The 27219-nt window shown below is 43.1% G+C and overlaps 1 protein-coding gene across 1 annotated transcript in view; it reads right to left on the bottom strand.

Annotated features, from left to right (window-relative positions):
• Positions 1-1491: 1491 nt before the first annotated feature.
• Positions 1492-27219, bottom strand: part of GM2A (GM2 ganglioside activator) — a 191085-nt gene continuing 165357 nt past the window's right edge. The window contains exon 4 of the mRNA XM_044069405.1: positions 1492-2440. Coding sequence (XP_043925340.1) covers positions 2285-2440 — 156 coding nt within the window. The 3' untranslated portion in view covers positions 1492-2284. The remainder of the gene's footprint in view (positions 2441-27219) is intronic.

Below are 27219 nucleotides of genomic sequence, written 5' to 3'. Positions count from 1 at the left end.
TAAAAGCAATTTTTTTTTTTTTACTTTGCAAGATGATTTTATACACCACACATATTATTTATATATATATATATATATATATATATATATATATATATATATATATATTTTATTTTACATTTGTTGACCGGGCTAGTCCAGCTGGATATATGTCCATTTTCAGTGGAGGCCCGGGGAGAAAAGCTCCAATGGTATTACAAGTAATTCACAGAAACAGGCAATACAAGGTAAAAATTATAAACACATTGAGTCAGAACATGAGATATACATGCAGACAGGCATAGTCATAGCAGGAAATTACATAAACAAAATTTAGTAGATATTTGCTATACAAATTCTAAAAATATAAGTATATAATATGGAAAAAAGTGAAAGAGAAAGTAATTAAAAAAAATATTTTTTTTTTACATATGTCTATAGGATGTTGTGTGAGGAGGAATTAAGGAGGAAAGGAAAAAGGAAGGTTAATCTGGGTTGTTACAGGAACAAAGCCAGTGTTTATTGAGATGTGTTTTCAGCTGTCTTTTAAAGAGTGGAAGACTAGACAAAGATGAGATATCAGATGGCAGTTTGTTCCACATTTTTCCAACAGAGTTAGAAAAAAGGCTGTCACCTGCAGAGTTCTTGGGTATGGTTATATTAATCAGCAGTTTGTTTGAAGAGCGTAGGTGTTTCAAGTTATTATAAGGCGTAATGAGGTTAGAGAGAATTGGTGTTTTAGAAGGCTGATATAGAATTTTGTGAGCAGTTAAGAGCTGTTGATAAATGAGCCTTGTTAGGAAGTTCAAGCCAGCCTAGTTGTTTTAGGTTATGACAGTGATGAGTTCTGAAGAGGGATCCTGTGGCAAATCGAGCAATATTATGGTAAGATGTAGCAAGTTTCTTGAGGTTATTTTTAGAGATTGGTATAAATAGGGGAAGCATATAGAAGGGTAGAGATAAGGTGAGAACTAGCTAAGGTAGTCCGAGCTTCAGGTGTAAGGAATGGTTTGATTCTATAAAGGGAACCAATCTTTTTGTTTATTACTCTTATTGTGTTGTTTATATGAGAATCAAAATTGAGATTGTTGTCAATAGTTATTCCTAGTAGTTATGTAGTAGCATCAGGAGAAAACAGAGTGTTATCAGAGGAAGTAATAGAGAAATTAAGAAAGGTCGATTTGTGGGTAGGTGAGAACAATAGCAACTTTGTTTTCTTGGGGTTGAGGAGTAGGCAACGGTCAGAGAACCAGTGTTCAACAGTGGAAAAAGCTTCTTGGGTAAGTGACAGGAGTTCAGTCTGAGAGGAAGCAGTGCAGATTATAGTGGAATCGTCTGCATATTGTATGCAAGTAGCATTTGGAATAGCTGACTGGAGGTTGTTAATAAATATAGAAAATAGGAGTGGGCCAAGGATAGACCCTTGAGGTACACCTAAAGAGATAGGAAGGAGATTAGATAATGAGTTTTTCCAAAGTACTGCCTGCTGACGGTTTTCTAGGTAAGATGTAAACCAGGATAAGGAAGAAGGATGAAGTGAAAGAGATTTTAGTATATGCAGAAGGAGTTTATGATTAACCATGTCAAAAGCTTTTGAAAGATCTATGAAGATAGAAGATGATAGATTAGTTTTATTACAGTTATGGTAGATAGCGTTAGTAAAGGAGAGTAATGCAGTAAATCCATGTTGACTGTTAGCAAGTAGGTTGTTATGGAGAAGGTGGTTAAGGAGTTGTTTATGGATACATTTTTCCATGACTTTGGCTATAGGTGATAGCAATACACATACTTACACACACACATATATATGTGTGTGTATGTATATGTATGTATTTTTTTCAAACAGTACTGGCGAGTCAGAAATATTGTTTCTCTCTGCAGCTCATTATTATTCGATAATGCATGCAACTGTTACACTAAGGCATTGTAACACCTTATAGCAGATATATTCAAAGGCAATCTTTGGCCATAAAGTATAATAAATTACAGTGCACATGGTCTGACAAAAGTGCACTTACAGATTTACAATTAGATCCTTAAAAAACTCTCTGCACCATCATGCAAGAAGCCTTTACAGAAATTTGGTAACCAAAGCATTCATCTACTCAGATCTGATTACAACAGTGTTCCATGACAAAGGTTCTGTATCTTGTAAGCATAGCATTTGTCTAGCTTTACTTAAATATTAGTAAGAAGTTGTTAATATAGTTTTAGTAACTGTTCACTTTGGAAAACTTAATTGGAATCAAGTATAAAGCTGGGAATGTGATCTCTCTTCTGAAGTTGTTGACATTTCTTCCTTAGTTCACGAAGACGTCAGTGAGAAGCTCACTTTGACACATGCCAGCTCCTGGCTGTTGGTAGTCATATACCCAGTGGCTTTGTAGTCTCCATTAGTCAACCAGTATGGGAGTTCTACATCTGGCACATAGAAATCCGTTTCGGGTAAAGTATAGACACCCTGAAATGACATAACAGATATTTAAGCAAAGATTCCACTTATGTAGTGCAGTACAAGTTTTCAACAGGGGTGCCTGCTTTAAAGTATAAACCATAATGTAGAACCTAATACAGACTCTGCTATCACTGTATTAGTCGAACATGTAGCCATTGTCATATATGGGTGTGTGTGTATTGTGTACATATACGCACTCAGATTTTTGCATGCCATGACTGAATATCCTTTTATCCATATTGTCGGAGAAGCTCTGTTTTTTTTAGTCACTTGTATACACTGAATAACATGAACCTAGTAGCGATACCATACTAAGCTATTAGTATGCACTGTAATGATATTTTCCTCAAACACACTTTCTTGAACAGTTATAAAATCACATCAGAATTTGCTTTTGAGATTTTCTGTAGTATATTCAACATTCATAAGTGCTAAACAGCTAATCTTTTAATAAGGTCCTGCCATGAAATCAGAAAGTCACTGAAATACCATTGATAAGATCATATATTACATAGCCAGGCTTATTACACAAACACCAGAGAGGTTTTCAAAAAAATAAACATGCATGAACACAAGGATTCATTATAGATGGCTCCCTATTGAAATGTCAGCACTCAAAATGCTCAAAAAAAGTGAGAAAATGCAGGAGAAGAGTGCATCTCGAACACTGCCCTTCTCCTTTAAACTTGTTTTTTGCAGGGGACAAGCCCCCCCCCCCCCCCGAACCTCACAGATTGCTATTATCTCAGATAAAATGGAATATTCTCAGAAATGGTCATCTTGGACATAGTATATGTAAGTCCATTTTTGGCCATTCTTTCTCCACTCTAGCGGGTCCCAACATTTGAAATGCTTACCACAGCTGCGCCTGAAGTTACATACCTGAAGTTCAGCTCAGTAAGTTTCAACTCAGAAAATAGGCCCTTCAACAAGGACCGTCATGAAGCATGTTTGCAGAGAGTGCTGCACCCCCCCCCACCACCACGTTGTAGGCTGTGCTTCCCTAGTCCACTTCTAGCTCAAACATACCAACTCACTGGACACACCAACTCTGAGTAAGAGTTTCTTAAAATGAACTGCATCTCAAAAGAGCTGAACTACAATGAATTGCACATATCCCAGGAGACACTCGCAAGTATTCTCAGGTGCATCAGTATTTAGTCAAAATAATGCCGTAGTCAGACTGCACAGCATATATAACTGAGAAAATGATGTGTGCTGATAAGTACTATACTCAAACCAGACTCCCTAAGTGTAGTCAAATAAGGTCACTGAAGAGCACTGAAAACATGTAGTTTAATATTAACATTATGGATGCTGTTGAGAGTTGTACAAGTAAATCAGACATCTGCCTTAATGTCAAAGCAAGCTGCTTCAGAAAGGAAAATGTTGTTTGTACATACACACCTAAAACCTACTCTGAGTATTCTGTCTTCTAAAGACTGAAGGTATGGTGTCTGATATGGTACCACCCAGAGTTCTACAGTTCTAATGGGTGACATCCACTCCCTTGTGGAAAATGATGACATTACCAGGAAGGAATGGACTGTCTGATCTGACGCTAACTGGAGTATTGCTTTTGGACTTCTGTGCTTTTCTTGGAATGTTCAGAACCACCATTATATTTGAATGCAAGTATGCTCATCACATTAGTTGACAAGCAGAAGGCTGTAGAGAAAGTTCAGCTCTGAGGCTGTATGTTCTGAACATTAGGGTCAGACAAGGTACAGAGCTGTCAAATGATCACCATTTGGTAGTGACGTCAGTCAGATTACAGGGCCAGTGGCTGTAAAGACCCAGGAAATCCATATATGTACTTGTAGAGTCCTCAGAACACTTGGTCAATAAGTTCAACTCTCTCCTCCAGAACTGCTTCTTGCATATATCTCAGCAGGTCAGGGATATGGAACCTGAAATGACCCTATTTGGTATCTCAGTGGTTGAGGTGATATAGCTGTGGCCAAAAGGTGGTCACCAGTTTACAGGAAATTACATCGCACTTAAAAAAAAAAAAAAATTCCACCAAAAGAACACCTTGAATCCAACATTTAATGCATAACTTATGAATTACACAATTATTTACTTTATAATCTACTCAATAAATCACATTTTGTTGGATTCAAGGTGTTCTTTAAGTGTGTACAGAATTTTTTTAATTTATGACGAGCTGATTATTCAGTAGTCAAATTATGTGATTTGCAAGATAGACAACATACATTTATATAAAAGAAAACAAACCATATTAACATATTCCCAGTTGCAAACATTACACAGATCACATATATTACTTCGTATAATTATCGTCAATCCAAAACTTATGTAAATTGATCAATTCCTGCCTTCCATTAAACCTCACTTCTCCTCCTGCATGTACTATTCCCACTACTTCCACTTTCTATGTAATTTGCTACTACAGTTTTCTAAAGTTCCCACTTCCAGTTCTTTCCTGTCTGTTACAACAACCAATTCTTCAAACATAGTTGGTTTATACTTTAATTCTGATGGCAGCCAAAAAGGAAATTACTAGAACATGAAAATCAAACTTAACAAGGCCTTACTATGTCTAAGCAGTTCAGATCCTGTATCCCAGCCATTTGGTCACCCAGTATTTCTGACACAGTACTCCGCAGGGAATATTTAAAGTCTGCTAACTCATTACACTTATAAAACATATGTTCCCAGTTTCCTCTTTCGTCCCCATCGCACCACCCTCTGACTCCTTGTTAATCTTTATCTGAGGGCAGGCATCCTGGAGGTCCAAACACATCTGACCTCTTTCCAGACAGATACTGAATGGACTGCAATGTAAACCATATGAAAGGACTCTTTGGGGATTAATTATTTTACGCCACTCAGACTGATCATCAGCCTGATGTCCATCTTTTTGGGAACTAAAATGAACCTTGAATAACAGAACGATTCCTTCTGGTCTGGTGGGACATCTTGGATAACTTGTTTTCTTTTTGGAAAAAGGTACAAAAAGTACAGTTGTGTACACTTACCATAAATGTAGATGTTCGAGTTTATTCACTGTTGTAGTCATTACATTTGGGTTATCTGCCTGCAAGTAACCCTCAGCCGGCCTGAATATCAAAGTTTTGGTGCCCCACGTCAGATGCTGTCTCTTCCTCCATGACGTTAGGGGTATAAAACATGCAGCCGACGCCGTTACATTGTTTTTTCTTGCCCCAGATGTCAGGTGCCCCCATAATGGAAAGCAATTATATGTTAGGTTACACCTCCAACAAAAAGCAAATACACCAGAAAGCTGAAATACCCTAAACAAGAAGGAAAGTATAGCCAAGAGAAGTCAGGGGGCTGGAGGGAGGGTAAAGTACAGTTTTGTACACTTACCATAGGTGTAGATGTTCGAGTCTATTCACTGTTGCAGTCATTACATTTGGGTAATCTGCTAGCAGGTTGCCCTCAGTCGGCCTGATTAACAAAGTCTTGGGTCCTGCGTCAGTTGCTGTCCCTTCTTCCATGACATCAGGTCGTCAGGGGTATAAAACATGCAGCCGATGCCATTACATCAGTTTTTCTTGCCCCAGATGTCAGGAATATACCTTCAAACAAAAGCAAATACACCAAAAAAGGCTTTTAAGCATAGTAAAAGAAAGGAGAGGTATAGTAAGAGAAAAACAGGGGGCTGGAGGGTGGGTAACCAGGACTGCAACAGTGAATACACTCGAACATCTACATTTATGGTAAGTGTACACAACTGTACTATGTTCTTCGTGTTTCACTGTTGCAGTCATTACATTTGGGTAGAGTCCCAAAGCTATGGTTGGGAAGATGGATTTATACAGCATTAGGAGCAGCTATACGGCCCTGCAGTACAGCAGTGGCAAAGCCAGCTCTGGATTTAGAGAAGAGAGGTAAATGGTAATGTTTGGTGAACGTATGAACTGAGCTCCAGGTAGCAGCTTCTAGAATGTCTCTGGTAGGAACCCCTCTGAGAAAGGCTGCAGAAGTAGATGCAGCCCTGGTGGAATGAGATCTGATCCCCCTGGAGATAGGTTTACCATGGTGCATACAGCAGAAACGAATACAATGGCTTATCCATTTGGAAATAGTCTGCTTTGAAATAGCCTTTCCCTCTGCCCCTGCAGCAAATGCCACCAATAGTTCAGATTTTCTTAGAGCTTTTGTCCTGTTTAAGTAGAATCTAAGTTGTCTGTGTACATCCAATGAATGCAGAATCTGCTCACCCTTATTCTGCGGATTGGGAAAGAAAGTTGGCAGATGAATGGTCTGATTAAGAGCCACACTGGATACCACCTTAGGCATGAAAGATGGATTGGTCCTGAGAGACACCCTGTCTGAATAAAAAATAATAAAAGGCTCCACTGCCATAAGAGGAAGAGCCTGTAATTTTGAAATCCTTCTAGCTGAGGTGACTGCTAAAAGGAAAGCTGTTTTCCAGGAGAGAAATTTTAGGTCTGTAGTAGCAGCTGGCTCAAGAGAGTGAGTTTTTCCAAAACAAAATTGAGGTCCCATGCAGGAGTTGGCGCACTCCTGGGAGGTCGTAAATATTTGGCCCCTCTGAGATACTGCTTTAGCAGAGGATGAGAGAAAAGGGGAGGCTCTGTGTTGTAATGAGCTGAAATGGCAGAGGCATGGATTTTTATGGAAGAAAAAGATAGGCCTTTGTGAAGCATCTCAGTTAAGTATTGCAGAATCTGAGGAATATTGGGCATTGTTGTGCTTATTCCTTGTGACTGGTTCAAAGCACAGAATCTTTTCCATTTGTCATCATAAGATTTTCTAGTAGTAGGCCTTCTAGCCTCCAAAATGACATCCATCACAGGTTTGCTGTGGGATGCCAAGGGTGAAATTAGTTGATTAGCCACGCTGCAAGATTCAAAGTTTGGAGGTGAGTGTGCAGAATGTGGTAGTTCTGCTGAGACAGTAGGTAAGGTGTCTGAGGCAGGTGCCACGGAGGATGGTGTGACACATTGCGCAGGAGTGGGTACCAGTGTTGGCAAGGCCAGTCTGGAGCAATCAGAATAATTTTTGGTTTGTCCTGTCTGACTTTTAGTAGAACTTTGGAGAGCAGAGGCAGAGGGCCGGCTAAAAGGTAAGTGCTTGGTGATTGTAGAGGGAAGTCATTGAGACTGTTTACCATAGGGAGGTGCCTTGTTGTTTCCATATTTGGAGGTGGAGGCACCCCATTGTTTTGTTCTAAATGTTCCTTGTGACTGAAACCTGGAGCCTTTGGAATGTCTGGATTTGACTTGAGCAGCTCTCGACGGGACTGGAAAGGACCAGTTCTTAGTAGGCCAGTGCCTACTAAATCTTGGAGGTTGCACTTGTAAGAAATATTCCACAGTTTGCATAGATTTAGCTTTATCTTCCATCCTTTTTAACACTTCTTCAGCCTTATTACCAAAGAGACGGTCCTGTTGTAAAGGAGCATCCAACAATTTTGCTTTAACATGGTCCGGCAGAGTTTGCTCTTTGAGCCAAGCATGCCTTCTTAGCACAGATCCGGTTACAGCAGCCCTCCAAGGGGCCTCCAAGGAATCAAAACCACATTGCAAAGTATGTTTTCCAACTTGTTCAGCTGAATGCAATAAATCCTATAAATCTTTATTTTCCACACAGTCGGAGATTAACATAATTTTCTGTTTAAGTAGTCCCATGACATGCTGTTGATATTTAAGCATATGAAATTGACAGTTTAAAGCCCTGATTGCCAAGGCTGCAGAAGTGTAAACCTTCTTACCCCATCTATCCATCACCCTGGACGCTCTATCAGAAGGGGTAGGATTTTTAGCAGTAGAGGCCTTAATGCCCTTGGGACCCTGAGAAATGGTTTCAGGATCAGCAGTAGGATTTTTGAAAAGGAATTTGTGGGAGTCTGTAGTATCTGTCTGGCTTACTAGGAGCTGGAGGCAGAGAATCAGGAGTCATACTAGATTCTGAAAAAACATCATCAACAATGTCTAGAACAGGACATATACCCAAAGGCCTATGCTGAGGAAGAAGAAGAAAATCCCTGTGTCTCTTTTTAGATTCAGAGAAATCCTGACTTTCCCAGTGGAAATGTTCTCTTAAGGTATGTAAAGTTTCCCCAAAAGGGAAATCCTCAGGGGGAGAAGCAGAAGGAATGGAATCTTCTGCGTCAGAGTCCTCATAAGTAGGTATAGATAAATCCTGTTCAGTAGAAGAATCAGAAGAAATAGAATCCAAATCAGAAAATACATAATCAATGTCTTGCCTAGGCCTCTTAGCAGGAGGGGTTGGCTACCCCTGATCAAGGTAATTAAATCTTCAGCCATTTTGATCATTTGTTTTTTAGGCATAGGGGCCTGCACACGTGGCTCAAGCGTCGGTTTTTTTAGACACAGAAGTAGATTTTGGCCTTAGTTTTGAAGATGGCGTTGGTTTAATATACAAATCTTTAGGCCTGAAAACACCCTCAGAAGCCGGTGCCTGCACAGCAGCTCCGGACCCATCTAAGGTAGAGACATCCGTGGGTTCAATACTTAAAGCATCTCGCGGCATACCGGACTCCGAATGGGTCTCAGTAGAGGCCTGCGAATCAAAAGTAGTGGACATCAGGGGCTGCGAACGCGCCTCATTCAGTACCGGCAAACTAGCGACCGGCTTAGGAGAAGCATTGTCTTCAGTTTTGGACCTCGACGGCCTGTCTCTGTCTTTTTCTTTGCGTTTTTTTAGGTCTTCCAGTAGTTTGATTGCTAACTGACATAATTTCTGGATAGTTAAATCGTGAGCCAAAATATTTAGAAGCAAAAATGCACAGATGTTTAATAGTGCGTTGATTAAATCTAGCACAAAACCGACAGCAAGGTACGTTATGATCAGGGCCTAGGCAAGGAATACAGTACAAATGAAAATCCTTATGAGGTATTTGCTTCCCACAAGTAATACAGTTATTAACTTTTACTGACATCGGTAAGGAGCAAGAAAAAGTTTCCCCAACTGTGTACTTAGCTTTTAGTTGAAGACTTCGATTCTGAAACTCAAAAATGAAAATTTCAGGAGTCGGCTGACCAGCACTTGGGAACTGCTTCTGCTTCGGGCACCACGTGGCAAGAAAGACTGATGTAATGGTGTCAGCTTCTGGTTTTATACCCCTGATGACCTGACGTCATGGAAGAAGGGACAGCAACTGACGCGGGACCCAAGACTTTGCTAATCAGGCCGACTGAGGGCAACCTGCCAGCAGATTACCCAAATGCAATGACTATTAAGCCCTGCAAAACCAGCTCTGGATTTAGAAAAAATAGGCATGTGGTAATGCTTGGTGAAAGTATGTATAGAGCTCCAGGTAGCAGCTTCTAGGATGTCCCTGGTAGGGACACCTCTGAGAAAGGCTGTAGAGGTAGATGCAGCCCTGGTGGAATGTGATCCTATCCCCTGTGGGGTAGGTTTTCCAGGGTGCTTATAGCAGAAATGAATGCAATGGGCTATCCACTTAGAAATTGTTTGCTTTGAAATAGCCTTCCCCTCTGCCCCTGCAGCAAAGCCAACTAGCAGCTGTTCAAATTTTCTGAGAGGCTTAGTCCTGTCTAAATAAAATCTAAGTTGCTTGTGCACATCCAAAGAGTGTAGTATTTGTTCTCCTTTGTTTTGCGGATTTGGGAAAAAAGTAGGCAAATGAATGGATTGATTCAGGGCCACACAAGACACCACCTTGGGTATAAAGGAAGGATTGGTCCTGAGGGACACCCTGTCTGCATGGAAGGTGATGAATGGTGCCACTGCCATGAGGGCCTGTAATTCAGACACTCTTCTTGCTGAAGTGGTGGCTAGAAGCAAAGCTGTTTTCCAAGAAAGGAATTTCAACTCTGCAGTTGCAGCTGGCTCAAAAGGAGCTACAGTGAGCTTTTCCAAGTTAATGTCCCAGGCTGGAGTAGGGGCTCTCCTGGTTGGTCTTAAATTTTTGGCACCTCTGAGGAAATGCTTTAGCAGGGGGTGAGAGAAAAGAGGGGGTGGTTCAGTATTATAATGAGCTGAAATGGCAGAGGCATGAATTTTAATTGACAAGAAGGAAAGGCCCTTGTGGAGCATCTCTGTTAAGTACTGAAGAATATGCTGTAAGCTGGGCACCGTTGTGCCCATCCCCCGAGTCTGGCTCCAGGAACAGTATCTTTTCCACTTTTCAGCATAGGATTTTCTAGTACTAGGCCTCCTTGCATCCAGAATGACATCTAGCACCTGCTTACTGAGGGATGTTATTGAAGAGCTCAAGGAATTAGCCAGGCTGCAAGGTTCAGGGTTTGAAGTTGAGGGTGCAGAATCTGGCCCTCCTGCTGGGACAGCAGGGAAGGGATCTGAGACAGGTGCCATGGTTCCAGCAGTGATACACTGCGCAAGAGGGGGTACCAGTCATGGCGTCGCCAGTCTGGTGCAATCAGTGTTGTCCTTGGTTTGTCCTGGTTGATCTTTAGCAGAACTTTCGAGAGGAGAGGCAGAGGGGGAAAGGCATAAACTGAGAGGCTTTCCCAGGTAAAGGACAGGGCATCCACTTTCCAAGCCTGACTGTGGGAAGCCCTTGTGCAGAATTTGTCCAATTGGTAGTTCTGAGAGGAGGCAAACAGATCTATCTCTGGATTCCCACATTTGTTTCTCAAAAGGTTGAATATCTTTGGTTCCAGTTTCCACTCGTGTGGATCCATGAGATTTCTGTTTAGGTCATCTGCCAGTGAATTTAGCTTGCCTGGCAGGAATTGAGCTTGTAGGTGCACTTGACAGCTCAAGGCTGTGTTCCACAGAGCCATGGCTAGTCTGCAGAGAGGGTATGAGTGGGTTCCCCCCTGCTTGTTTATGTACCACATAACAGTGGTGTTTGTCTGTCTTTACCAATAATTGTCCTGGAAGAATGTGGTCCTTGAAGGCTGTCAGGGAATTCTGTACAGCTAACATTTCTTTTTGACTGATATGCAGGTGAATCTGATTCGGGTTCCATTTGCCCTGAATGCACTGCCCTGCCAAGTGAGCCCCCCCATGCATAGTCTGATGCATTTGTTGTTATGGTTTGGGCGGCAGGGGGTAGAGTGAATGGGAGCCCCTTGTTGTGGTAGCAGGCCTCTGCCCACTAAAGAAACTCTGTCTTTATGCAAGGAATGATAGGAATCCTTGATTCCAGGTCCTGAGAATGTTGACACCATAGTTTTTTTGATACCATTGTAGTTTCCTCATATGCAGTCTTGCATATGGAATTAGTAGAATGCAAGAGGCCATGAACCCCAGGGCTTGCAGGATTTTCTTTGCAGATAGCTGGGTCTTTGTTGCCAGTAGTTTGAGCTAGGCTGTCAATTAAACTTGTTTCTCTGGAGTGAGGCAAGCCATCTGGGAAGTTGTGTTCAAGCTTGCTCCCAGGAAAACAATTTGTTGGCAGGGTACTATACGAGATTTCTTTTAGTTTATGGTGTACCCAAGTGAGGTTAGAAGTTTCTTTACAAATGACAGATGTTTTAGTAGCATGTCCTGGCTTTCTGCCTGAAGTAGACAGTCGTCCAAGTATGGGTATATCTGAATATTTCTTTGCCTGCAGAATGCAATGACTGGAGCTAGACACTTTGTGAATACCCTGGGCACAGTAGATAAGCCAAGGGGAAGTGCAGAGAAAGTACAGTTGTGTACCTACCATAAATGTAGATGTTTGAATGTATTCACTGTTGCATTCATTACTCTTGGGGTTATCCTGCTGGCAGGCTACCTGCAGTTGGCCTGAATTCCAAAGTCCTGGTCTGGCATCGGTTGCTGTCGCCTCTTCCCTGACATCAGTGCGCCAGGGGTATAAAAGATGCATCCAACGCCATTTTCTTCAGTTTTTCTTGCCCCAGATGTCAGGTGCCCCCAAAAGGGTAAGCAAATATATTATGCAAATAAACATACATGCAGTAAAGAAACATTTCCTTCATCTACAAGCAAATACACCACATAGGTTGTATAGAATAGAGAAGTACAGATAAACCCCAGTAAAGAAAGGGGGACGGAGGGAGGGTAACCTGGACTGCAACAGTGAATACACTCGAACATCTACATTTATGGTAGGTACACAACTGTACTATGTTCATCGTGTTTCACTGTTTCAGTCATTACTCTTGGGTTGAACCCCAAAGCTGAGGATGGGTGGTTGAGCTAAATAGGATTAGGAGAGTCTATGAGGTCCTGCAGCACTGCAGTGGCAAAGCCTGCTCTGGATTTAGAGTAAAGAGGTAAGTGGTAGTGTTTTGTAAAAGTGTGCACTGAACTCCAAGTTGCAGCCTCTAAGATGTCTTTGGTTGGTACTCCTCTGAGGAAGGCTGTTGGAAGTGGCTGCTGCTCTGGTAGAATGAGGCCTAATGCCCTTAGGCACTGATTTGCCATGCTATGTATAGCAGAAACAGATGCAATGACCTATCCATTTAGAAATAGTCTGTTTTGAGATAGCCTTTCCTTGTGATCCTGCAGCATATGACACCAAGAGTTACTCAGTCCTTCTGAAAGCTTTAGTTCTGTCCAAGTAGAAGCGTAGCTGCCTGTGTATGTCCAAGGAATACAGAATTTTCTCACCCTTGTTCTGTGGGTTTGGATAAAAGGTAGGCAAGTGAATGGTTTGGTTGAGGGCTACACTGGACACCACCTTAGGCATAAATGTTGGGTTTGTCCTCAAAGAAACCCTGTCTGCATGAAAAATGATAAAAGGTTCCACTGCCATGAGTGCTTGTAACTCCGAGACTCGTCTTGCAGAGGTTATTGCTAGGAGCAGAGCTGTTTTCCAAGATAAGAATTTTATATCAGCTGTTGAGGCTGGCTCAAAGGGAGGCAGTGTGAGTTTTTCCAAGACATAATTGAGGTCCCATGCCGGAATTGGCGCTCTCCTTGGAGGCCTGATGTTTTTGACCCCTCTGAGGTACTGCCTTATTAGAGGATGAGAAAAGATAGGTGGTTCTGTATTGTAATGGGCTGAAATGGCAGAGGCATGAATCTTAACTGATGAAAAGGAAAGACCTTTGTCCAGCATCTCAGTTAGGTATTGTAAAATCTGAGGAATATTTGGTACATACGTGTCAATGCCTTGTTCCTGGTTCCAAGCACAGAATCGCCTTCATTTTTCTACATAACATTTTTCTGGTACTGGGCCTCCTGGCCTCCAAGATAATAAAAGCTTTCGAAAGAGGAGTGTTCTGAATGGCTACATTATCCGCCATGCTGCCAGATTTAAGGTCCTGAGCTGACCGTGCAGGATCTGATTGTTTTGTTGGGTCAGCAAGTGGGAAGTTTGAGGGAATACCCATGCTGGACCTTGAGACAAGCTCTTTAGGATTGGGTACCAGTGCTGGCGTGGCCAGTCTGGTGCAATCAGTATAATTTTTGGCTTCTTTTGTCTGACTTTTAAGAGTACCTTGGGAAGGAGAGGCAGTGGAGGAAAGGCATATACTGTTAGGTTTTTCCAGCTGAAGGATAGGGTGTCCACTCTCCATGCTTGTTTGTGATAAATCCTTGTGCAAAATCTCTGTAACTGGCAGTTGTGAGGGGAGGCAAATAGATCTATGTCTGGGCATCCCCATTTCCTTGTTATCATGCTGAAGACTTGTGGATCCAGTTTCCACTCGTGGGGATCCATGAGGTTTCTGCTTAGTTCGTCTGCCAGAGTATTTCTTTTTCCTGGCAGGAATTGTGCTTGCAGGTGAACTTGTAAGTCAATGCTGTGTCCCACAAGGTCATTGCTTGTCTGCAGAGGAGGTAGGAATGTGTGCCTCCCTGCTTGTTTATGTACCACATGACCATAGTATTGTCAGTCTTTATCAGTAGTTGTCCTGGATGAAGTAGGTCTTTGAAAGCTGTCAGGGCATTCTGAACAACTAGCATCTCTTTTTGATTGATATGAAGATGCATCTGGCTTGCAGGCCATGTGCCCTGAATACATTTTCCTGACATATGGGCTCCCAAGGCATAATCTGATGCATCCATTGTCAGTGTCTGTCTGGCTGTGGGTAAAGTGAATGGCAGACCCTTGCTGTGGTGACAGGCCTGTGCCCACCATCAAAACTCCTGTTGCAGGCAGGGAATAAGGGCATTACCGCGGAGATGGTGCTGCGGTAGCATTGTCGCCTCACAGTAAGACGCTGTCCAGTTAGATTCTCAGCTAGAGCATCTTCTGCGTGGAGACATGCGTGAATGAGCGTACATTTGTTGAAGGTTTGCGTCAGGCCTGGCAAGCCGGTACGTAAAAATCAACTGCCAATCATTAGCGGACCGGAGTTCCGCTGTGGCGACCCCTAACCGGGAAAAGCCGAAAGACACAAACAAACTGTCTCCAGGCTGTGGCAATGCTGAGTCCAAACACATTTTAGATAGCATTGTAGTTTCCTCATATGCAGTCTGGCATATGGAATTAGTAGAATGCAGGATGCCATGAAGCCCAAGGCCTGCAGGATTTTCCTTGCAGATAACTGGGTCTTTGTTGCTAACTTTTTGAAGTAAGAAGTCAGTTGCCTTTGTCTGGTGTGAGATAAGCCATCTGGGCAGTTGTATTTAAGCTTGCAGCCAGGAATATTATCTCCTGAGAGGGTACTAGTTTTGATTTCCTTTCATTTACTGTGTACCCTAGGCAAATTAATAGTCTTTTTACAAACGCCAGATGCTTTAGAAGAATGTCTTTGTTCTCTGCTTGAATAAGGCAGTCGTCCAAGTAGGGATATATTTGAATTCCTCTTTGTCTGCAAAATGCAATTACTGGTGCCAGGCATTTTGTGAAGACCCTGGGCGCAGTAGATAAGCCAAAGGGCAGTGCAGAGAATTGGTAGTGCATTGAGCCAGCTATGAATTTGAGGTATCTTCTGCAAGATTGTTTGACTGGGACATGCAGGTATGCCTCTTTTAGGTCCAAAGTTACAAGCCAAGCCTTCTTGCCCAGCATGGGCAGTAACTGCTGTAGAGTCAACATCTTGAATTTTGGAACCTCCAGAAACGTGTTTAGTATAGACAGGTCCAGTATTGGTCTCCAGGTTTTGTCCTTTCTGGGCACCAAGAAAAGCCTCGAGTAAAATCCTTGCCCCTGCTCTTGTTGTGGTACTTGTTGAATGGTACTCATGCCCATGAGGGCTGTAATTTGCTTTTGTACCTCTGCTCATTGACTGTGTGGCAGGTCTGGCATGCCTTTTACCCTTGGTAGGGTGTGAAAATGGAACCTGTAGCCCTGGGACACTGTTCAAGACCCATTTGTCTTGGGTAATCATTTGCCAATTTGGTGAATAAGTGCTAGTTTTCCCCCTAAGGGGGCTGCCAAAAGAAAAGTGCTTGGATCTGGCAGAGGAAAGTCATTGGGACTGTTTCCTGTAAGGTTGTGATTTGTCTTCTCCGCTTTTGGAGGTAGCAGCACCCCATTGTTTAGGCCTGTATGAGCCTTGGGGCTGAGATCTGCCTCTGGGACATCTGTATCTGCCTCTGTGGCCTGTCTGACACTGGAAAGGACCAATTTTTGGAAGGCCAGTTCCTGCTAAATCTGGGTGGCTGTACCTGTAAAAAATCCGTAACTGTCTGCATGGGTTTCGCTTTATCCTCCATTTTCTTCAACACCTCTTCTGCTTTAGCACCAAGCAAAGTATCATGTTATAATGGAGCATCTAATAATTTTGCTTTAACATGATCAGGTAGATTCTGTTCCTTTAACCAAGTATGCCTTCTAATAACAGAACCTGTAACAGCGGCCCTGCAAGAGGCCTCCAGTAAATCATAACCACATTGCAAGGTATGCTTTCCCACTTGTTCAGTTGCATGCAATAAATCCTGCATTTCCTTGTTATCTGAACATTCAGAATTTGTCAACATTTTCTGTTTAAGCAGTGACATTAAGTATTGCTGATATTTAAGCAATTGAAACTGACAATTTAAAGACCCTACAGCCAAGGTAGCAGAAGTATAAACTTTTTTTCCCCCATCTGTCCAGAGCCCTAGAATCCCTATCAGAGGGGACAGGGTTTTTTGCAGTGGAAGCTTTGACCCCTTTGGGATCCTAAGATATAGTTTCTGGGTCAGCAGTGGGGTTTTTATATAGGAATTTATGAGAATCTGGGACCCTGTAGTATCTGTCAGGCTTAGCAGGTACAGGAGGTAAAGAGTCAGGGGACAGGCCGGACTCTGAAAATACATCATCTACAATGTCTAGAACTAAATAGTTTAAGGAAGTGATGTAATACATATACCAGCTGATTTTAACAAGGCTGCCTGTAATATAAATTCTGGTTGGCGCCTTTTTTGTGTTTTTAGCCTCTGATGAAGCTACATTTATCTAGTAGCGAAAACGCTGTTTGTTTCTTGGTCTAATAAAATTGCGTTAAGGCTTTTGGCTACTTTGGCTGCGGAGCACTCTGTTCGTGTTTTTCTACAATGTCTAGAACAGGTGGAATAGCAAGGGGTCTGTGCTGAGGTAAAAGCAGGAAGTCTCTGAGCCTTTTCTTAGATTCTGAGTAATCTTGGCTCTCCCAGTGGAAATGCTCCCTCATGGTATGCAGTGTTTCCCCAAAAGAATAATCCTGAAGGCATGGATTCTTCAGCATCAGAATCCTCATAGGGAGGAATGGGATAATCATGTTAAGAAGAGGAATCAGAGGAAATAGAAACCTGATCAGAAGAATCATATTCTGTCTCTTGCCTAGGCCTCTTATCAGGAGGGGGATGGGAACCCCTGATCAAAGTAATTAGGTCTTCGGCCATTTTAAGCATCTGTTTTTTAGGCATGGAAGTCTGAGTAGGAGAATGCTGTACTTGTTTCTTTGTCTTTAGAGCTGCTTTAATCTTTGTCTTTGAAGCTGAAGATGTTTTAACATATAACTGTGTAGGTCTGAAGACACCCTCAGAAGCCGATGCCTGCTCAGCGGCTCCGGACCCATCTGAGGGAATGATTTCCGAGTGTCCAATACATTGAGTATCCAGAGGCCCAGTCGGCTCCACGTGGGAGTCGGAAGCGGCCTGTGGCTCTGAGGTAGCGGGCGCCAGGGGCCGCGAAAGCTCCTCACTGAGAACCGGCGACTGGCCTAACGGAGGCCTCGTCTTCGCTTTTGGACATCGGATGCCTATCCTTTTCCTTGTCCTTGCGTTTTTTGTAAACTCCGGTCGTCGGCTGTTCCGACGGCATTATATAATTAAACCTTTGGCCAAAGTAATGAAATGCAAAATCGAACCGACGCTTAATAGTGTGTTGGTTACATCTAGCACAAAACTGACAGCTAGCAAAGTTGTGGTCAGGGCCTAGGCAAGGAATACAGTAAGAGTGAAAATCCTTATAAGGTATTTGCTTCCCACAAGAAATACAATTGTTAACTTTTTCTGACATCGGTCTGGAGCAAGAAAAAAGTTTCCCCAACGGGGTACTTAGCTTTAATGAAGACTTCGGTTCTGAAATTCGGATTTGAAAATCTCAGGAGTCGGCCGACCGGCACTTGTGAACTGCTTTTGCTTCGGGCACCGCACGGCAAGACTGAAGAAAATGGCGTCGGCTGCATCTTTTATACCCCTGGCGCACTGAGGTCAGGGAAGAGGAGACAGCAACCGACACCGGACCAGGACTTTGGAATTCAGGCCAACTGCGGGTAGCCTGCCAGCAGGATAACCCCAAGAGTAATGACTGCAACAGTGAAACACGAACATCTGATAGTGCATGGAGCCTGCTCTGAAGCGTAGGTATTTCCTGCAAGACTCCCTTACTGGAATGTGCAGGTAAGCTTCCTTTAAGTCTAAGTTTGCCAATCAGGCATCTTTGCCTAGTATAGGAAGCAGCTGTTGAAGTGTTAGCATTTTGAATTTTGGGATTACCAAAAAGGTGTTTAGAATAGATAGGTCCAGGTCCAGGATAGGAACCCAGGAGCTGTCTTTTCTGGGTACCAGGAAAAGTCTTGAGTAAAAACCTTGTCACCTTTCTTCTGCTGGGACAGGTTGAATAGTCCTGATACTTAGGAGAGAGAGAACCTGCTGTTGAGCCTCTGCCTACTGATTTGAGGGTAGGTCTGGCCAAACGTTTGGGGTTGGTAAGGTGTGGAAGTGGAATCTGTATCATTGGAAAACTATATTTAAAACCCATTTGTCCTGGATAATGAGTTCCCAGTTTTTTGCATGCAGGGCGATCTTTCCCCCTAAGGGAGCAGGCAGATGAGCAGGGCTTGGAAGGTTTAAGGTTAAGTCATTATGACATTTTTCCATAGGGGGATGTCTTACTACTTCCAGGTTTGGAAGTGGGGAGCCCCCCACTGCTTAGGCCTGTGAGTACCTTGAGATTGTAGCCTAGGTGGTCTGCTGTTCCTGGGTTTGGACTGAGAAGGCCTGGAATGGACAGGAAAGGACCACTTCCTAGAAGGCCAATGCCTGCTAAATCTGGGAGGCTGTACTTGCAGGAAATCTTTAACAGTTTGCATACATTTAGCTTTTTCCTCCATCTTTTTAAGGACTTCTTCTGCTTTGTTGCCAAACAGGCGGTCTTGGTTTAAGGGAGCATCCAGTAATTTAGTTTTAACATGATCTGGCAAATTTTGCTCCTTAAGCCAAGCATGCCTTCTAAGTACAGACCCAGTGACAGCAGCCCTGCAAGATGCTTCTAACGAGTAAAAAACACATTGCAAAGTATGTTTACCAACTTGTTCAGCAGTATACATTAAATCCTGTAATTCTTTATTTTCAGCACTGTCAGGAATCAACATCATTTTCTGTTTAAATAGTCCCATAATATGCTGCTGATACTTTAACATATGAAACTGGCAGTTTAAGGCCCTAATGGCCGAAGTAGCAGAAGTGTATACCTTCTTACCCTATCTGTCCAAGGCCCTGGAATCTCTATCAGAGGGGGTAGGGTTTTTGGCAGTAGTAGCCTTAATGCCTTTAGGTCCTTGGGAAATGGTCTCTGGGTTCGCAGTAGGATTCTTGAAGAGGAACGTGTGAGAGTCAGGTACTCTAACACCTGTCAGGCTTCCTGGGAGCTGGAGGTGAAGTGTCTGGGGCCAGGCTAGATTCCAAGAAGGCATCATCTACAATGTCCAGGACAGGAGGGATAGCTAAAGGCCTATGTTGAGGGAGGAGTAAGAATTCCCTATGCCTCTTTTTGGAGTCAGAGTAATCCTGGCTTTCCGTTGAGTGTGCAAGGTTTCACCAAAAGAAAAATCTTCTGGAGGGGAAGCAGAGGGAATGGAATCCTCTGCATCAGAATCCTCATAGGTAGATTAAGAGCAAATCCTGGTAATCAGAAGAAACAGAAATTTCAGAATCCTGATCAGAAGAAAACAGAAGGAAAATCAATTCTAGGTCTCAGAGGGGGAAGGCTGGCTTCCTTTAATTAAAGTAATAAGGTCTTCAGCTATTCTTATTTGTTTTTTAGGCATATGGGCCTGACCATGCAGTTTGAGCGTCAGTTTTCTAGGCGTGGGTTGAGTTTTAGGCCTTGAAAAAAAAGATGGCGTCGGTTTCAAATGCAAGTCAGTAGGCCTGAATACACCCTAAGAAGCAGGTGCTTGCACAACGTCTCCGGACCTATCCAAGGTAGAGACAACTGCAGGTTCCATTGTCGAAGGAGTATCTCTCGGCATACCGGACTCCGAATGGGTCTCAGTAGAGGCCTGCGAATCTGAAGTAATGGGTATCAGGGGCTGCGAAAGCACCTCACAGGGTACCGGCAAACTGGCGACTAGCTTAACAGAAGCGTCGTCGGCAGCTTTGGACCTATGTGGTCTCTGTCTTTATCTTTACGTTTTTTTGGAATGTCGGTAGTTGGATGGCTTACCAAAGCCATTTCTGGATAGTTAAACAGAGTACCAAAATAATCTGCTGCAAAAAGAAACCGACAACGAACAGTCTGGGGATTGAATAAGGCACAAAACCAACAGCAACGGATGTCGTGGTCTGTGCCTAAGCAAGGAATGCAGTACGAATGAAAATCTTTGAGGTATTTGCTTTCCACAGGTAATATTTTTACTGAAATCGATTAAGAGCAAGAAAAAATGAGGTACTTAGCTTTTTTGAAGACTTTGTTTCTGAAACTCGAAAATTAAAATTTCAGGAGTTGGCTGACCGACACTTGGAAACTGCTTCTGATTCGGGCACCGCACGGCAAGAAAGACTGATGTAATGGCATTGGCTGCATGTTTTATACCCCTGACAACCTGAAGTCATGGAAGAAGAGACAGCATCCAATGCAGGAATCCAAGACTTTGATATTCAGGCCAGCTAAGGGCTACCTGCAGGCAGATCACCCAAATGTAATGACTGCAACAGTGAAACACGAAGAACATCCTCTTTCTTGCTGCACTCTTCTGACAAGGTGAATCATCAGGAAATAGAAACATAATGGGCATGGCATGAGGAGAGGGAAGGACACGTATGGCTTGTGGATATTACTTTCCTTATTGACAGTTATACTCCTAAATGTGATTTACTATAACTGTATAATGTGAGCTAAATTTTAAGAAGTGTCAGTTACTGGAGGTACTTGAAATGTGTGCATGGGGTACAGTCTTGGAGCTTCTGGACAGTTTCAGATACACCTCAACATTCAAACTTTTAAGCTGAAATAGAAACTTTAACAGGTTCAAGCAAACCACAATTAAATGCTATTTTGAAAATGATATAAAATAAAGGTGAAAAATTACCTGAAAAGTACCACCTTGGGCATAAAGGAGGGATTGGTCCTGAGGGACACCCTGTCCGCATGAAAGATGATGAAATGCTCCAACTGCCATGAGGGCCTGTAATTCAGACACCCTTCTTGCTGAAGTGATGGCTAGAAGGAAGGCTGTTTTCCAAGAAAGGAATTTCAACTCTGCTCAAAGGGAGGTAGAGTGAGCTTTTCCAATACAAAGTTAAGGTCCCAGGCTAGAGTAGGGGTTCTCCTGGGTGGTTTTAAGTTTTTGGCCCCTCTGAGGAGCTGCTTCAGCAGTGGATGAGAGAAGAGGGGTGGCTCTGTATTATAAATGAGCTGAAATGGCTGAGGCATGAATTCTGATGGAAGAAAAGGATAAGATCCTTGTGAAGCATCTCAGTTAAGTTTTGAAGAATGTGCGGTAAATTGGGCACAGTTGTGTTCATCCCTGTGTTTTGTTCCAGGAACAGAATAGTTTCCATTTTTTTGCATAGCATTTTCTAATGCTAGACCTCCTTGCCTCCAGAATGACACCCATCACTTGCTTATTCAGGGATGGTAACAGAGATCATGAAATTAGCCAGGCTGCAAGGTTCAGGGTTTGAAGCTGTGGGTGCAGAAATTACAGTTGTGTACACTTACCATAAATGTAGATGTTAGAGTGTATTCACTGCTGTAGTCATCACATTTGGGTTATCTGCTTGCAGTAGCCCACAGTCGGCCTGATTAACAAAGTCTTGGGTCCTGTGTCTGTTGCTGTCTCATCTTCCATGACGTCAGGTAGTCAGGGGTATAAAGCATGCAGCTGACGCCATTACATCAGTTTTTCTTGCCCCAGATGTCAGATGCCCCCCTAATGGGAAGCAATAAAAATATATATATATTGGGTCCTGTGTCTGTTGCTGTCTCATCTTCTGTGACGTCAGGTAGTCAGGGGTATAAAGCATGCAGCTGACGCCATTACATCAGTTTTTCTTGCCCCAGATGTCAGATGCCCCTCTAATGGGAAGCAATAAAATATATATATATATATATATATATATATATATATATATATATATATATATATATATATATACACATATATACACATATACATATACATATACATACACACCCACATATACACACATACACATACAAGGTTATACCTCCAACAAAAAAGCAAATACACCAAAAAGCTTTTAAGCATAGTAAAGGAGAGTAGAGGTATAGTCAAAAGAAGTCAGGGGGCTGGAGGGAGGGTAACCAGGACTGCAACAGTGAATACACTCGAACATCTACATTTATGGTAAGTGTACACAGTTGTACTATGTTCTTCGTGTTTCACTGTTGCAGTCATCATATTTGGGTAGATTCCCAAAGGTAAGGATGGGAGTAGGAATTTAGATAGCATTAAGACCAGCTATAAGGCCCTGCAGCTCTGGATTTAGAGAAAACTGGCAAATGGGTAATGCTTGGTGAAAGTATGTATAGAACTCCAAATAGCAGCTTCTAGGATGTCCCTGGTAGGGACACCTCTGAGAAAGGCTGTAGAGGTAGATGCAGCCCTGGTTGAATGGGGTCTAATCCCCTGTGGGATAGGTTTTCCATGGTGCATATAGCAGAAATGAATGCAATGGCCTATCCATTCAGAAATGGTTTGCTTTTGAAATAGCATTCCCCTCTGCCCCTGCAGCAAATGCCAACAGCAATTGTTCAGATTTCCTTTGAGGTTTAGTCCTGTCCAAGTAAACTCCAAATTGTCTGTGCACATCTAAGGAGTGCAGTATCCATTCCCCTTTGTTCTGTGGATTTGGAAAGAAGGTTGGCAAATGAATGGACTGGTTAAGAGCCACACTGGATACCACCTTGGGCATGAAGGAGGGATTGGTTCTGAGGGATATCCAGTCCGCATGAATGATGATGAAAGGCTCCACTGCCATAAGGGCCTGCAACTCAGATACCCTTCTTGCTGAAGTGATTGCTAAAAGGAAGGCTGTTTTCCAAGAAAGGAATTTTAAATCTGCACTTGCAGCTGGCTCAAAAGGAGTAAGAGTGAGTTTCTCCAATACAAAGTTAAGGTCATAGGCTGCAGTAGGGGCTCTCCTGGATGGTTTTATGTTTTTGGCCCCTCTGAGAAACTGCTTGAACAATGGATGAGAGAAGAGGGGTGGTTCTGTGTTATAATGAGCAGAAATGGCTGAGGCATGAATTTTGATGGAGGAAAAATAAAGGCCCTTGTGAAGCATCTCAGTTAAGTATTGAAGAATCTGAGGTAAGTTGGGCGCTGCTGTGCCCATCCCTTGAGATTGGTTCCAGGCACAAAACCTTTTCCATTTTTCAGCATAAGATTTTCTAGTACTAGGCCTCATTGCATACAAAATGATATCCAACACTTGTTTACTGAGGGATGGTAACAGAGAGGTTAGGTAATTAGCCAGGCTGCCAGGTTCAGGGTTTGAAGCTGAGGGTGCAGAATCTGGTTCTGCTGTGACAGCAGGGTAGGGGTCTGAGGCAGGTGCCATGGAGTCAGCAGTGACACACTGTGCAAGTGGGGGTACCAGTGCTGGCTTGGCCAGTCTGGTGCAATCAATATAGTCCTTGGTTTGTCCTGTTTGATCTTTAGTAGTACTTTGGAGAGGTGAGGCAGAGGAGGAAAGGCATAAACTGGTAGATTTTTCCAACTGAATGACAGAGCATCCACTTTCCAAGCTTGTTTGTAGGTAGTCCTTGTGCAAAATTTGTCCAATTGGTAGTTCTGGGGGGAGGCAAACAGGTCTATATCTGGGCTCCCCCATTTGTTTGTCAACATGTTGAAAGTCATTGGTTCCAGTTTCCACTCGTGTGGGTCCATGAGATTTCTGCTTAGTTCGTCTGCCAGTGTATTTAGTTTTCCTGGCAGGAACTGAGCCTGTAGATGCACTTGGTAGCTCAAGGCTGTCTTCCACAGAGCCATAGCTAGTCTGCAGAAAGGGTAAGAATGGGTCCCCCCTCTGCTTGTTTATGTATCACATAACTACGGTGTTGTCTGTCTTTACCATTAATTGTCCTGGAAGAATGTGGTCCTTGAAGGCTGTCAGAGCATTCTGTACAGCTAACATTTCTTTTTGATTGATATGCAGGTGCATTTGACTTGGGTTCCATTTGCCCTGAATGCACTTCCCTGCCAAGTGAGCCCCCCATGCTTAGTCTGATGAGTCTGTTGTTTGGGTTTGGGCGACAGGGTGTAGAGTGAATGGTAGTCCCTTGTTGTGGTGGCAGGTCTCTGCCCACCAAAGGAACTCTGACCATAGGCAAGGTCCTGAGAATGTTGACACCATAGTTTAGGTACCATTGTAGTTTCCTCATATGCAGTCTTGCATATGGAATTAGTAGAATGCAGGAGGCCATGAACCCCAAGGCTTGCAGTATTTGCCTTACAGATAGCAGGGTTTTTGTGGCCATTAGCTTGAAGTAGGTTGTCAAATTAATTTGTTTCTCTGGCATGAGGAAAGCCATCTGAGAAGTTGTATTCAAGCTTGCTCTCAGGAATATAATTTGTTGACAGGGTACCAGGTGTGATTTCTTTTCATTTATGGTGTACCCCAGACAAGTTAGCACCTTCTGTACAAAGGCCAGATGATTCAGAAATATGTCCTGGCTTTCTGCCTGAATTAGACAATCGTCCAGGTATGGGTATATTTGAATATTTCTTTGCCTGCAAAATGCAATGACTGGAATTAGGCACTTTGTGAATATTCTGGGCGCAGTAGATAAGCCAAAGAGCAGTGCAGAGAACTGATAGTGCATGCAGCCTGCTTTGAAGCGTAGGTATCTTCTGCAAAATTCCCTGATTGGGAAGTGCAGGTAGACTTCCTTTAAATCGAGTGTTGCCAACCAGGCATCTTTGCCTAGCAAAGGAAGCAACTGGTGAAGAGTTAGCATCTTGAATTTTGGAATCACCAAAAAGGTGTTTAAGGTAGACATGTCCAGGATAGGACACCATGAGTTGTCTTTTCTGGGTACAAGGAAAAGCCTGGAGTAGAAACCTTGTCCCTTTTCCTCTTCTGGTACAGTTTGAATAGCTTTTATACTTGAGAGAGTATTTGCTTGCCACAAGAAATGCAATTATTTACTTTTACTGATATCGGTTTAGAGCAAGAAAAAGTTTCCCCAACGGGGTACTTAGCTTTAGTTGAAGACTTCGGTTCTGAAAATCGAAAACGAAAATTTCAGGAGTCGGCCGACCAGCACTTGCAAACTGCTTCTGCTTCGGGCACCACACGGCAAGAAAGACTGATGTAATGGTGGCGGCTGCATGCTTTATACTCCTGACTACCGGACGTCCCGGAAGATGAGACAGCAACCGATGAAGGACCACAGAGCCAATTGAGGGCTACTGCAAGCAGATAACCCAAATGTGATGACTGCAACAGTGAAACACGAAGAACATTCTGGCCCTCCTGCTGGGACAGCAGGGCAGGGGTCTGAGGCAGGTGCCATGGTTCCAGAAGTGACACACTGCACAAGAGGGGGTGCCAGTGTTGGCGTGGCCAGTCTGGTGCATTAAGTATTGTCCTTGGTTTGTCCTGTTTGATCTTTATTAGCACTTTGGAGAGGAAAGGCATAAACTAATAGGTTTTTCTATGTGAAGGACAGGGCATCCACTTTCCAAGCTTGTCTGTGGGGGGTCCTTGTGCAGAATTTTTCCAACTGGTAGTTCTTAGGGGAGGCAAACAGTTCTATCTCTAGGCTCCCCCATTTGTTTCTCAAAATGTTGAATATCTTTGGATCCAGTTTCCACTCGTGTGGGTCCATGAGATTTCTGCTTAGATCATCTGTCAGTGTATTTAGCTTGCCTGGCAGGAATTGAGCTTGTGGGTGCACTTGGTAGCTCAAGGTTGTGTTCCACACAGCCATGGCTAGTCTGCAGAGAGGGTATGAGTGGGTTCCCCCCTGCTTGCTTATGTACCACTTAATAGTGGTGTTGTCGGTCTTTACCAATAATTGTCCTGGAAGAATGTGGTCCTTGAAGGCTGTCAGAGCATTCTGTACAGCTAACATTTCTTTTTGATTGATATGCAGGTGCATTTGACTCTGGTTCCATTTGCCCTGAATGCACTGCCCTGCCAAGAGAGCCCCCCATGCATAGTCTGATGCGTCTGTTGTTAGGGTTTGGGCGGCAGGGGGTAGAGTGAATGGCAGTCCCTTGTTTTGGTGACAGGCCTCTACTCACCAAAGGAACTCTATCTTTAGACAAGGTATGATAGGAATCATTGATTCTAGGTCCTGAGAATGTTGACACCATAGGGTTTTTAGATACCATTGTAGTTTCCTCATATGCAGTCTTGCATATGGAATTAGTAGAATGCAAGAGGCCATGAGCCCCAGGGCTTGCAGTATTTTCCTTGCAGATAGCTGGATCTTTGTGGCCAGTTTTTTTGAAGTAGGCTGTCAAATGAACTTGTTTCTCTGGTGTGAGGTAGGCCATCTGGGAAGTTGTAGTCAAGCTTGCTCCCAGGAGCACAATTTGTTGGCAGGGTACTAGATGTGATTTCTTTTCATTTATGGTGTACCCCAGAGAAGTCAGTAATTTCTTTACAAATGCCAGATGGTTTAATAGTATGTCCTGGCTTTCTGCCTGAATTAGACAATCATCCAGGTATGGGTATATCTGAATATTTCTTTGCCTGCAAAATGCAATGACTGGAGCTAGGTACTTTGGCTTATCTACTGCGCCCAGGGTATTCACAAAGGGCAGTGCAGAGAACTGATAGTGCATGTAGCCCGCACTGAAGCATAAGTATCTTCTGCAAGATTCCCTTATTGGGATGTGCAGGTAGGCTTCCTTTAAATCCAGTGTTGCCAGCCAGGCATTTTTGCCTACCATGGGAAGCAGCTGATGAAGAGTTAGCATTTTGAATTTTGGGATTACCAAAAAAGTGTTTAGGATAGACAGGTCCAGGATAGGACGCCAGGAATGGTCTTTTCTGGGTACCAGAAAAAGTCTTGAGTAGAAACCTTGTCCCCATTCTTCTTCTGGGACAGCTTGAATAGCCGGAATGCTTAGAAGAGAGAGAACTTGCTTTTGAGCCTCTGCCCACTGATTTGGGGGTAGGTCTGGTCAACCATTTGGGGTTGGTAAGGAGTAGAAGTGAAATCTGTATCCTTTGGAAACTATATTTAAAACCCATTTGTCTTGGGTAAATCTTGGGTAATGAGTTCCCAGTTTTTTGCATGCAGG

Source organism: Protopterus annectens, chromosome 4.part0 (genome assembly GCF_019279795.1).
Source record: "Protopterus annectens isolate FY-2018-M chromosome 4.part0, PAN1.0, whole genome shotgun sequence".
NCBI lineage: Eukaryota > Metazoa > Chordata > Ceratodontiformes > Protopteridae > Protopterus > Protopterus annectens.
This window is presented reverse-complemented; position numbering and strand designations above follow the sequence as displayed.